General features: G+C 39.7%; 1 protein-coding gene across 2 annotated transcripts in view; it reads right to left on the bottom strand.

Moving 5' to 3' along the window:
• The window catches only part of EBF2 (EBF transcription factor 2), a 210109-nt gene that overhangs the window by 36467 nt on the left and 161364 nt on the right, over positions 1-12278 (bottom strand). For both annotated transcript variants that reach the window (XM_049866361.1, XM_049866362.1), the window contains 3 exons: positions 10859-10976; positions 9174-9304; positions 8173-8299 (listed from right to left, as the gene is read on the bottom strand). In XM_049866361.1, the coding sequence (XP_049722318.1) occupies positions 8173-8299; positions 9174-9304; positions 10859-10976 (376 nt within the window). The remainder of the gene's footprint in view (positions 1-8172; positions 8300-9173; positions 9305-10858; positions 10977-12278) is intronic.

The following is a 12278-nucleotide window of genomic DNA, read 5'->3' as shown; positions in this document are numbered from 1 at the left end:
AGTCTTGGGGGTTCCTCCAGTTTCTGTCACACCAGTAAGTCTGGTCTTTTTTGTGAATTTGATTTTTTGTTCTATGTTTTTCTCCCACTCCATCCTAGACCCTCTGTTGTGAACTCAGTCAAAGCAGCCAGTAGCGGTAGCTGGGCACCATCTAGTTCTTCTTGTCTCATGGTCGTGTAGGCTGTGGTTCATGTGGTCCATTAGTCCTTTGGACTAATTGCTCCCTTGAGTCTTTAGTTTTCCTCACTATTCTTTGTTTTAGATAGGAAGAAACCAATAGTTGTATCTTAGATGGCCACTCTTATTTAAATTTTTAATAAAAACTAATTATATTAGAAAATAATAGATAGAAATGAGAAAAAGGAAGGAACAAAAAACATTTAAAATAATAATACCAACACCCAGAAACCATCATAGTTAATGCCTTGGTATGCAGACTTCCATATCTTATTTGGATTTTTCACAGCATTACTTTTAACATCTAAAAAGTGTTCCAGTGTAAGGATGTTCCATTATTTATTTAATAAGCTCCCGAATGAAGACTAAAAAAGTTTAGTCTTTATATTATAAATATAAAGCACTATTATAAACAGTGCTCCAATGAAGAGCCTTCAGGCCAACTCAATTTCTTTCCTCAATATGCATGACTAAAAGTGGAATGGCTGGGTCAAAGGGTACACACATTTTTAGGGCTAGGACCATCAAGATAGCCTCCTTAGCCATTTATATTCCTAGAACAGTGTGTTAGAAAGACCCCATTTCCTTTTAATTTTATCAGCCTGAGTATTTTCATTTGTTTTAAAAATCTTTGCTAATTTCATAGAGAAAAATATTATCTAGTTGTTGCCTTAATTTGCATTTATTTGATTATTAATGTGGTTGGAATTTTTTTTTATATATGTTTACTGCTTAACTATATTCGTCCCAGATTTAACTCCTGATGTTCCTTCCCAGACTTCTCTTTGGGGATTTGTCTTTTTCTTGTTAATTTGTAAAATAGCTAACATTCATTTCTTCATCCCCAATGCATACTGTTGTTATTTTTAGGTGTCAAGTCAGCTCTGACTCATAGCTACCCTATGTACAACAGAATAAAACACTGTCCAGTCCTGCACCATCTTCACAATGGTTGCTATCTTTAAGCCCATTGTTGTAGTCACTATGTCAATCCATCTCAGTGAGGGTCTTCCTCTTTTTCACTGATTCTCTACTTCAGCAAGCATGATGTCCTCATCCCTCCTGATAACATATCCTCACTTCTAAGGAGCATTCTGGCTATATTACTTCCAAGATAGATCTGTTCATTCTTCTGGCAGTCCATGGTATATTCAATATGCCAACACCATAATTCAAAGGAATCAATTCTTCTTTAGTCTTCCTTATTCACTGCCCAGCTTCTGCATGCATATGAGGCAACTGAATATACCATGGCTTGGGCAGGTGCGCCTTAGTCCTCAGAGTGACATCTTTGCTTTTTAATACTTTAAAGAGGATTTTTGCAGTGTATTTGCCCAACGCAATATGTCGTTTGATTTCCTGACTGTTGCTGCTATGAGCTTTGATTGCGGATCCAAGTAAAATGAAATCCTTGACAACTTCAATATTTTCTCTATTTGTCATGATGTTGCTTATTGGTTCAGTTGTGAGGATTTTTGTTTTCTTTATATTGAGGTGTAATCCATGCTGAAGGGTATAATCTTTGATTTTTGTCAGTAAGTGCTTCAAGTCCTCTTCACTTTCAGCAAGGTTGTGTCATTTGCATTAACACAGGCTGTTTATGACTCTTTCTCCAATCCTGAGGCTGTGTTCTTCTTCATATAATCTGGCTTCTCGGATTATTTGCTCAGTATACAGATTGAATATTATGCAGAGAGGATACAACCCTCATGTACACCTTTTCTGATCTTAAACCACTCAATATCCTCTTGTTCTGTTCAAACAACTGTTTCTTGGTCTATGTGCAGGTTCCACATGTGCACAATTAAGTGTTCTGGAATTCCCATTCTTCACAATGTTCTCCATAATTTGTTATGATCCACACAGTTGAATGCCTTTGCATAGTCAATCAAACACAGGTAAACATCTTTGTGGTATTCTCTGCTTTCAGCCAAGATCCATCTGACATTAGCAGTGATGCATAACATACGGAAAAAAAAAACAAAAAAAAACCGAATTCGTTGCCGTCAAGTTGATTCTAACTCATAGGAACCCTATAGGACACAATAGCACTGCCCAATAGAGTTTCCAAGCAGAGGCTGGTGGACTGGAACTGCTGATATTTTGGCTAGCAGCTGAGCTCTTAACCATGGCTGTGATGCATAACATTGTGGCTGACAAAAAGTAGACATAAAATATTTTTTTTCTGAATAAATGAATCTTTATATGCATAAGATAATGTGTCATATACAACAAATATGTTCCCAGTTTGTCTTTTTCATTTTGATCTAATGCATGGTACTTTGAGATGCAAAAATTTTGTTTTTATGTAATTTTTTAGAGCTATTATCTTTTGGAATGTCTACATTTTTAATGAAAATTATTTAATGTAAATGTATTTCCATCTCTGGTGTGAATTTACAAAACTAACATTTTTAAAAAATGCTTAACTAGTTGTGCCAGTACCACCTCTTAAACATTCTCTCTTTTCCACATTGACCTGAGTAGACGTTCCCTCACTTACGTTAACAGTTATTTAATGTGAAAATGGTTTCCTTTTTAATCCTCTTCTGTTGCATGACATTTCTGTATTTTCCTACAAAGTCCTACATTTGTTTAATTACTGAAACTTAAAATAGGTTTAATGTCTGGTAGGGCAAGAGCCTCACATTTTTCAAAATTAAGGGTCCTATTTTTGCACTTTTACTTTTCCAGGTGAACTTTTGTAAAGTTTCCCCAAAACATTTTGTTGGTATTTTGATTGACATTGTGTTCAACTTATTCATTAATTGACGTCTTTGCAGTATTAAATCTTCCCACCGCTCCGCCAGCTGGAAGTATTTTGTCCTTCCTCTGAACTCCCGTAGCACTTTATACCTTTAAAAAAAAATCACTTTCTAAACTATACCCACCCAATTTTTCAAACCTGAAACTTGAGAGTCACCCCCTTCTCTCCCTTCCACAATCTTCACCCCATCCAATTAATCATCAAGTTTCATCAGTGCTACCTCCTAAATTTCATCCACTTCTGCCTGTCCCCACAACCGGCACTCTAGTCTAAGCTGCCATCATTTCTGTCTTGGGCCACCAAGCTGGCCTGGAACTGACCTCCTGGCATCCACCCTTCTTCCAAGTCATTCCTTACACTGCAGCCAGAGTGATCTTTTAAAAGGCAAATCAGATCATGACATTCCCTATCTTAAAATTATTCCGATAGCTCCCCCTAGCACTTCGGGTAGAGATCAAAAAAACAGGTCTTGATGTGACTTGGCCTCTCCCTCCCTTCCAGCTTAAACTCAAGCCTCTCTTTAAGTCGCTCTTTCTGCCCCTGTTCATAAAAAAAAAAAAAAAAAAAAGAAAGAGCCTGTTCATAGTGGCCATCAAATGCATTTCATGTTCTTTCCCACCTCAGGGCCTTTGCACATATTGTTTCCTCTGTCTGGACTATTCTTAGCCTTCCCTACTATCTCAGTTTAAGAAGGTTAGATTTCCCTTGATATACAGTCCTAACACCCTATACAACTCCTTTTTGGTATTCGTGACATTTTGTCATTCTTTCTTCAAGTCAGTCTCAATGATAATAACAATGATATTAATAACAAACACTTTTTTAATACTAATGCATAGGTCAAACTTCAGCCAAGCGTTTTACATGCAGAAGTATGCTAGACTTGATTTGTACCAGCTTGTGAGAGCAAGTTGTTAAATTTTTAGGAATTTCGCAAGCCAGTTTGTCATGTTGGTGCCTTGAAATCAGCTATTATGGGAGTACTTGGAATATGGAAATCAATTGTGAGCAAGTCACTTCTCCTGGGTCTCAGTTTCCTTATCAACAAAAAAGGAAGCTTGTCCAGATGGTCTTCATAGTCTCCTCATCTATAAAATTCTTGAATTTGCATATAATACAACATGTATTCTTTTCATGGTTATTTGAGTTCCTGTTTTGCGAGGTACTGTGTTTATAAAATCTGTGGACTATAGCCTCCTGTATTCTGTCTGGAAAAGTCTTACTTTGCTTTTCAAATGTAATTCAATTGTTACCTCTTCTGTGTAGTCTTTGCTGATTCCTAAAAATTAGGCAGTCCCTGCTCAGTGCATTACAACACTCTGTTTTTACATCTATTATGGGACTTAACCTAATTGTTGTAATCTAGAAGGGTCTATATCCCTTCTAGAAATGTAAGCTGCTAGAAGCATACTGATTTATTGATTTTATGCCTTGAGTATAATTTCTAGTGCATGCTTGTTCAATTAATATAGGGATTACACCAAGGTCTGGGTCCTACCTTCAGAGAATCGGATTTAATTGGTCTGGGATCCCACCTAGGCACTGGTGATTTAAAGTGCAGCCAAGGTTGAGAGCCTCTGCTTTCAGAGGAAGTTTACACATGTACACACACACGCGCACATAACACCTGGATCCCAATGTCTACAGCCACACTGAGTACCAAGATCATTCTCTACTTCCGTAGACAGGTGAGGATTGGTTGTTATCATACCTACTTTTTCCTCACAGGCCAGACCCATCACACATACACAGTGGTATCTTTGAGAAACCAGAGGTTCCAGAAGCCCTGCGTGTAAAAAGTGTCCTAGAGTGAGACCCACTCTTCACCTGACTTCAGGGATGGCCCACTTTCCTGGTTTCCTCCTACCCCACCAACCACTCCTTCTCAGTCTCCTTCACAGGTTCCTCCTTATCTTCCTGAACTCTGTATGTTGGTGTTCTCAAGACACTGTCTTCATGTTTCTCCTTTCCTCTAGGCACACTCTTTTCCATGGGTATCTCTTCCATCTCCAGGCTTTAGATCCTTCCTATAGGCTGATTGGTCCCTGTTCAACATCCTCGGTGTCTTCCCATCCAAACTCCATGCCCGTCTCCTTTCCTACCTCTTCTCCTCCCCACTTACTCCACTCTGGCCACCCTGGTATTTTTCCTCTTCCTTGATGATACCGAGCTCATTCCCGTCTCAGGGTCTTTCTTCTTACTGTTTTCTCTGCTTGGAATCCCACAGATTCATTGACTGCCACATACTGTTCTAGTGAACATGAGTGAATAAAACAGAAAAACAGCCCTGAGATGTTCCAGGGACAGGAGGGATGTCAACGTGGATGGAATAGAGTGAAGGCAGAATGGAAGGGGAAGAAGTCAAACATAAAAGGAGGAGAGAGGAGTATTTCCATGGCTCACACCTTCATGTGATTCAGGCCTCTATTTAATGTCCTTCCTCAGAGAGGCCTTCCCTGACCACCCTGTTCAAAGTGCTCCCTCATTCTCTATATCTTATTTATCTCTATTTGAAATTATATCATTTATCTTCTTTGTTATCCATCTCCACCTCTAGAAGGGAAGCTATATGAAAGTGGGGGCTTTATTATGCCCACTTCTATATCCCAGAGCCTAGAGTTGTGCCAGAGCATAGTAGCCATATAATAAACACTAGTTTGAATGAATGAATAAATGAATCAGTGAGTGAACAAACTACATCTCTTTGGGAGCTAGAGGAGTTAATTGTTTATTGCAATTGCAATACAGTCTTCCATAGAGCCAAAAAAAAAAAAAAAAAAAAAAAAACTCAGCCAAGATATACCTATTTCAGGAAAGAAAATTCAAAAACAAGATTTTAAATAAATTTACTTTTAAAATTACCCTTTTCCATCTACTCCTAATTAATATCTAACTAGACATTTATGCTTATCAAGAATGGGAGGCTGAGTCCAAATGAGAAAAGCTGTACTAAAAATAAAATAATATTATTAAAATTTTGTAATGTATCTGATTTTTTCTTGGTTTATATATTTCTTTCTCTATACCCCTTATTTTCTCTTTTAAAGAACCCTATCCTAATTGATCTCCCTGCCTTCAGTTGTCTTTCTACTAATCTAATCTTCAAATCAACAGCATTTGTTTTCCCTAATACACCTTCTTTGCAATGAGAACCCTCAATGTCTTTTTATTTCTTGCCAAACCAAGTTCAAACTACCATACAAGGCTTTAAGATATTTTCTGAATTTCTTTCCTCTCATGTCTAGCTCATCCAGTATATGTTCTGGTCTAAGACTTATCCATGTGCATTTGCCATCACTGTTGAACCAGCCCCTCCTCACTCCTCTGTCCGTGTGTGTGTTTCACTCTTTGTGTCTTTCCGCATGTGACTTCCCATAGCCAGAAATTTCTTCTCTGCTCCCTTTGCCCATCCAAATCCTCCCCATCTTTAAAAACATTCTCCAATTTCCACCTCCTTCTTGAAACCCCATCCGACTGCTCTAGCCCACACTAAACTTTCTTCCTGAAACTCTTATTCCGTTCCTTGGAAATATCAAACGTCTTGAATTTACTATTTCTCCAGCTAACCTGAGCAATATTCCATTGCCTCCTCCAAAACTTTCCAAACTTTCAAATAGAGAACATGTCTTATATGTCATCTGTACCTTCCACCTAGAAAAAGTACTAGGCACAAAGCAGACATTCAATAAATATTAGAGTAATAGATGATTTCTACTTCCATAAAGTTTTTAAATAATATGAGTCTCTCTGCAGCATAATTAGCACAAGGCATTGTGGTACAGTGAATTACTTAATAGGACCCTTCTAACCATGGTCTTTGTGACTCCACACAATGATTGGGTGGGACTATGCAAGTAAGGTGTATGGAGCTTGTGATGGCTAAGAATATATGTTAACTTGGCTGTGCCATGATTTTCAGTGGTTTGACAGTTATGTAATGATGTAATCACCCTGTATTTTGTGATCCAATATAATTATCCTCCATTTTGTGATGTTTTGTGAATCCTAGCCTCTATGCCTATGGTTATGGTCCCATTTGGGAGTGTGTTGTCTGTTATGGTAACAAGACAGGCTTAGGGTATGATATGTCTTGAGACACCACCTTACTGGAGGGTGTGACTCAAGTCACCACCCTTATCCCAGTCACTACCCTTACCAACCTTATTCAAGTCATTCCCTTATTTAAGTTGCACCTTTTATCTTACAAGAGATAAAAGGAGAGAGAAGCAAGCAGAAAGGGAGGGATCTCTCTACCACCAAGAAGAGGACCTAGGAGTGGCATGCATCCTTTGGACCCAGGATCCCTGTACTAAGAAACTCCTAGACCCAGGATATAGAGAGAGAGAGCTACAACACCAGAGACGGTAAGAGATAGCAGAGAAATGGTGGCAGAAGAGGCAGCAAAACCAGCAGGAGGCAGCATGGTGAGCTTCCTTGCCCATGAAGCAGGAAATCTGAGCCTCTTCAGGCTGAGGCTTCCTGGCAGAGTGGGGTGTCTCTGAGCACTTATTGGCAGACTAAAGAGCTTTGCAATACTTGCTCAAGTAGGGCAGAGGTGAGGTCAAAAGGCTGAAGGGGTGAGGGCCAGAAAGAGGCCTGCCTGCAGGCACAGCTGAGAAAAGGCTGTTCTGATCGAAGAATTGTAACCTGTTACATCCCTAATAACTGTAAGTACTGTTTGTGAGTTCTGTGTGGCCATTGCAATGAATTATCAAAACCAGCAGAGAATAGACAGTGCCACGGGAGGGATGGCTGGTGTCAGAATGGGTAAAAAGGTTGGAGGGTGGAGGTATGTTTGAACTTTGCCTCATGTGAAGTTAGAGGTCAGACACCCCCATCGCCGTGACATTTTTACGGGCATATACATCGCAAATCCTTTCCAAGAAAGTTTACTTACATCTAGCAACTTTGTCAATTTGTTTTATCTGATTCTTGGACAAAAGACTGTTCTAGCATGATTCCAGTAGAGTTAAATTTGTAAGGCTGAACTCCTGAAATGAATTGCTGTGACCATCTCCCAGACCATGCAGAAATTGTCTAAATAAAATACAAATCTAGAATTGAGTCTACATTTCCCCATTCATCATTCTATCACCCAGGTCACCCTTCCCTCACTAACGGAAAGACCGAGAAAAAATTAGATTATAAAGTGGAGAGACTGTCTTACTGGAAACTAGGGCAAAGGTGAACCACAAACCAGTCTCCCTCGGAGTCCCTTTCTCACCTACCTGTGTAAATGAACCTCCCAGGGGCTCCTTTGCAGAACTGTTTCGATTTATAAGATAATGTCACTTCCACCACTCCGGGGATGTGCCGAGGAGGAGTCTGCACTCTGATGGCATGAGGGGTGATTAGCTGAGGAATGAACAGATAGAGGAAAAACATCTGTTACACAAGAGGACACTGAGCTATCGTCTGGGCTTCTTCTCTCTGCTCCAAGCAAACTGGTGTGCTCATTGGGCTCCACCATACACTCTGAACCTCCCCTCCCCTGTGTCTCATTCTCCCTCTCACTCTAGAATTTCCTCTCAACCTTGCTGATCTAGGTCCTTTCCTTCCTTCCTGCTCAAATCACTCCCTTCTCCTGCCCCCCACACCCCATCCTTGCAATCCCTCCCTCCACCGAATTCCTGTACTGCTTATGATCTCATAGAACAATTTGGCAATTTTCAAACCCAAGTTAGCATCGTTAATTACCTTTTTGCAATGTATTTTCTTGTTTTTCTGATTATGAAAGTAAAATACATCCAATTTAAACATTTTAGAAATTAGAGAAAAATATTAATATTTGGTGTGTTTCCAGTATTTTTTGTGTGGATGCATGTTAAATAATTAGAATCTACTTCCACAGACACTGCTGTCCTGATATTTTTTTTCACTTAGCATTATCATGTAAGCATTTATTTTTTTGTGTGTCATTAGAAATTTTTCAAAACACACTTTTAATAGTGGAATGATATCCTGTCATTTATTTAACCATTCTCCTATTCTTCAATATTTAAGGCTATTTCTAATTCTTCACCATTATGAATAATACTGCAATGAATAATTATCTTTTTGAAGGATCTGTTCCTGCCATAAATCATGACTTTACATGCCTTTTATCCTTGCTTCTTTGCTCATAGTAGGCACTCAACAATGCTGCTGATGCTCTGGGAGTTGTTAGTTACCCCAAGTCAAAACAATCTTTGGGCCAAAGAAATTAGGGAAGCAAACTGCCTTTGCCTACCTCACTCCATACCAGCATGGTCCCAAACACCACTTGGAGACCATCAAAGAAGTTATCCCCAATGATGATGACCATGGCTCCTCCTGTGGTCCAGCCTTCACTTGGACTAATGGCTTTGATGCAGGGGGTAGCTAAAAAGATAGGAAAGAAAAATGTCAGGTCTGTCTGTCTAGGGTTGAAGTTTGGAGTTTCTGGGATGGGCTGCTCTTGAAAGCTGTTTGTCATTCCAAAGAGTTCAAGCTGTGCTTTGTTGATTTGCCAACCTTCCCTAATTGGTTGTTGGTTTTCACCAGGCCATTAAAGCCTAATGAGTTGACCATTATGTATGAAAAAGTGAAACACTTAGCTAATTGTGCAAAGGGTGTTTTTAAAACTCTGTTGTTTTTCCCATATTTTTGTAAGTTGATCACACTGGAAATGTGTAAATCCCTTTTCTCTCCCCACCTCCTCTGCCCCAGACTTCAAGATGCTATGGTTTACAAGGCTTGTTAATGTGCTAGAGGGAGAAGGAGAAAGCAAAATCTATCACAGTTTAAGATTTTTTTTTTTTTCAGCTCTATCAAGAGACAATTTCTAATCACTTTACTAACTTTGTAGGAAGGATTTTCTCCCCTTCTTCCATATATTCAAGGCCTCTAGACTTTACATCCCAACAGGAACCCAATATGGTTTTCAGGCCATAACTAAAGTCAATCCATCACTCCATTTCCAAAGTTGACAGGGTCAAAGGTGGAGGAGAACTTTGGCAGGACTCCAAAAACATGAGCCTCCTTTGAACAGCCAGTCAATCACATCCAATCAGTCAAAGGAAAACTGGATGGGTTCCTAGTCCTGAACCCTGGGATTTTCTTCTCCCCTTTCAGTGCCCACTGTGGGAGAATTAACACCACTCCAAATTCTTTACTGATTCAATCATTTTCTTTCAGTTCATTAATTCTTATTTAAAATGATACAAGACACGTTTTAAAAGCTGGGTTGTGATGGGGGCTGGTGGGTAGTACACAGCAAAATATCACACTAAAACAGTCTCCTAGTTTGGCCACTAATTCTATATTATAATGTCTTCATATACCAGTGAGTCAGGGATTGTGGAAGCAAGGGGAAGAACTAAGATGAAATTCACTTAGTTTTGTCAGTTGTCTTAACTGATATATTTTAATTTTTTGGACAACTTGAAGTTTAACAGTTACCGGTATTTCTAATTACTTTAAAATGCACTTGGAAAACTACCCAGAGCAGACCATGATTTCTTCTTGTCCAAGCAAACAAAAATCAATTAGTGTCAGTTTCATTCTGCACATTGTTTTGCTCACAATTTGTTTAAGGGCACATCTGACACTTATTCATACACGTCTGGCACTGTAACCCAGAAACCCGGCACTGTAATGTTCCTGTTTAACTAAGGTGTCACAGGCTTACATTTGCCTGAAATGCCCATCTTGCAAAAAGAAAAACATAGAACTGAATGGAAGAGACAGTGAAGCATGGGGACCTTGGTATGGGCTGGGTGAGGTGTGGGGGTTACAACAGTGCAGGCTGGAGTCAGCACTTACAACTTCATTTTTAAACCCACGTGATTTTGCGCACTTTTTCCACTCCTATTCATAGACATAAATTTGAAATTCAAACACGGAAGTTTGCAGAGACCTTCATTTGTCTACTATTCTCAACTCAGACAGCCATACCTTCTGAAGGGTCAAGTCTTCTTGCTCTCCGTCCATGCTTAGAGTTGTTATGAACAAACATGTTGTCAGAAACTGCCAACACGTGTCCATCCACATTCACGGTTGTTGACAACACAACCTGCGTATTTAAAGAAAAGGGGAGTGGGGCAGTGGGGTTAGTTTCACATAAAGCAGTAGGTAAATGCTCCAGAATTCTTTTTTGCCAGACTCCCATATGGTGAATGCAATAAGGAACAGAACTTGGGATAGGGTCATGTTCTCGGCATCTCAACAGGTTGCTCTCCTCCTATAATTATGGCAGAACTTTTTGGAAAAAGAGGCTGCCCTTCACCATGTGTTGTCATGTATTGTGCTGAAATACTATGCCCGTGTCATGAAGTGCAGATGCTGGCCATCTGCCTGTTGGCGTCAAACACCTTGTTCTCTATCAGAGGACCTGAACAATCATTCCTAGAGATCCTCAAACTGTTGTCACCACTAGGCGCCAATTGTGTATGATTAGGAAGCTAAGATCTAAACTCTAGCCAGAAGATCACTTTTCTAAGCTCAGGAATCAGTTCTTGCCCTACTGATATGTCCTAACCCAAGGCTGGGCTTTGAGATGCTGGCAGGTCACTTGTCTGTGGTGCCCCTGCCCATTGGAGAGCAGTAGAAGAGATGCCCAGACTGTTGGTAAGAATTCTGCCAGAACTCACTGTTGAAAATGTAGGACATTTAGTATCTACCTGAGGAAAGGGGAGATATGGGTGTGGAGTAGGGGAAGAGCTTGGATTTGTTGATAAATAGACCTGGGTTCAAATCCCAAGCATGCTACTTCTTAACTTGTAACCTTGGACAAATTACTTAACCTTTCCAAAGATAAGTCTTCTTATCTGTAAAACATAGACAACAATACCTATCTCACAGGGCTTTTGTGAGGATAAAATGAGATGATATATTTAGAGGAGAGCCTGATGGGTGCTGAATTCAGATGAGTTGTCATCCTACTTGCCTCATCCTTGCCTTGTTTAACCAGTCAATAAGATGGGTGACATTACTCATTGAGCCTTTCGCATATTCTAAGTTCTGGGTTAGGTTCTATAAAAGGGGACTCTGGGGGCTAGATACCAAAAGTTATAAAACATGACCCCTACCCTCAAAGGGCTATTTTCAACCTGGAAAAACATGGCTAACACTTAATGGGGTACACAATATGGTATGTAATTGAGTTCTATCATGTGTGCTACAGATCGGGGGTATGTGAGAAGTTCAAAGTGGTAGAAATCTGCAAAGTCCAGAGCAGCCAGGGAAGGTATAGCAGGAACAGTGACTTGAGTAGTGCCACAGACTTCCTTGATCCAGGAAGATGAGCCACCTTAGAGATACGTCTATTCTCAACTCAAGTCAGTTATGCTCTGCAATTTATTTTTGAGAAATGAAC

The sequence above is a fragment of the Elephas maximus genome, chromosome 22 (assembly GCF_024166365.1).
Source record: "Elephas maximus indicus isolate mEleMax1 chromosome 22, mEleMax1 primary haplotype, whole genome shotgun sequence".
In the NCBI taxonomy this organism is placed as follows: Eukaryota; Metazoa; Chordata; class Mammalia; order Proboscidea; family Elephantidae; genus Elephas; species Elephas maximus.
Note: the sequence above shows the minus strand (reverse complement) of the source record. Positions and strands in the feature narration are given on the sequence as shown.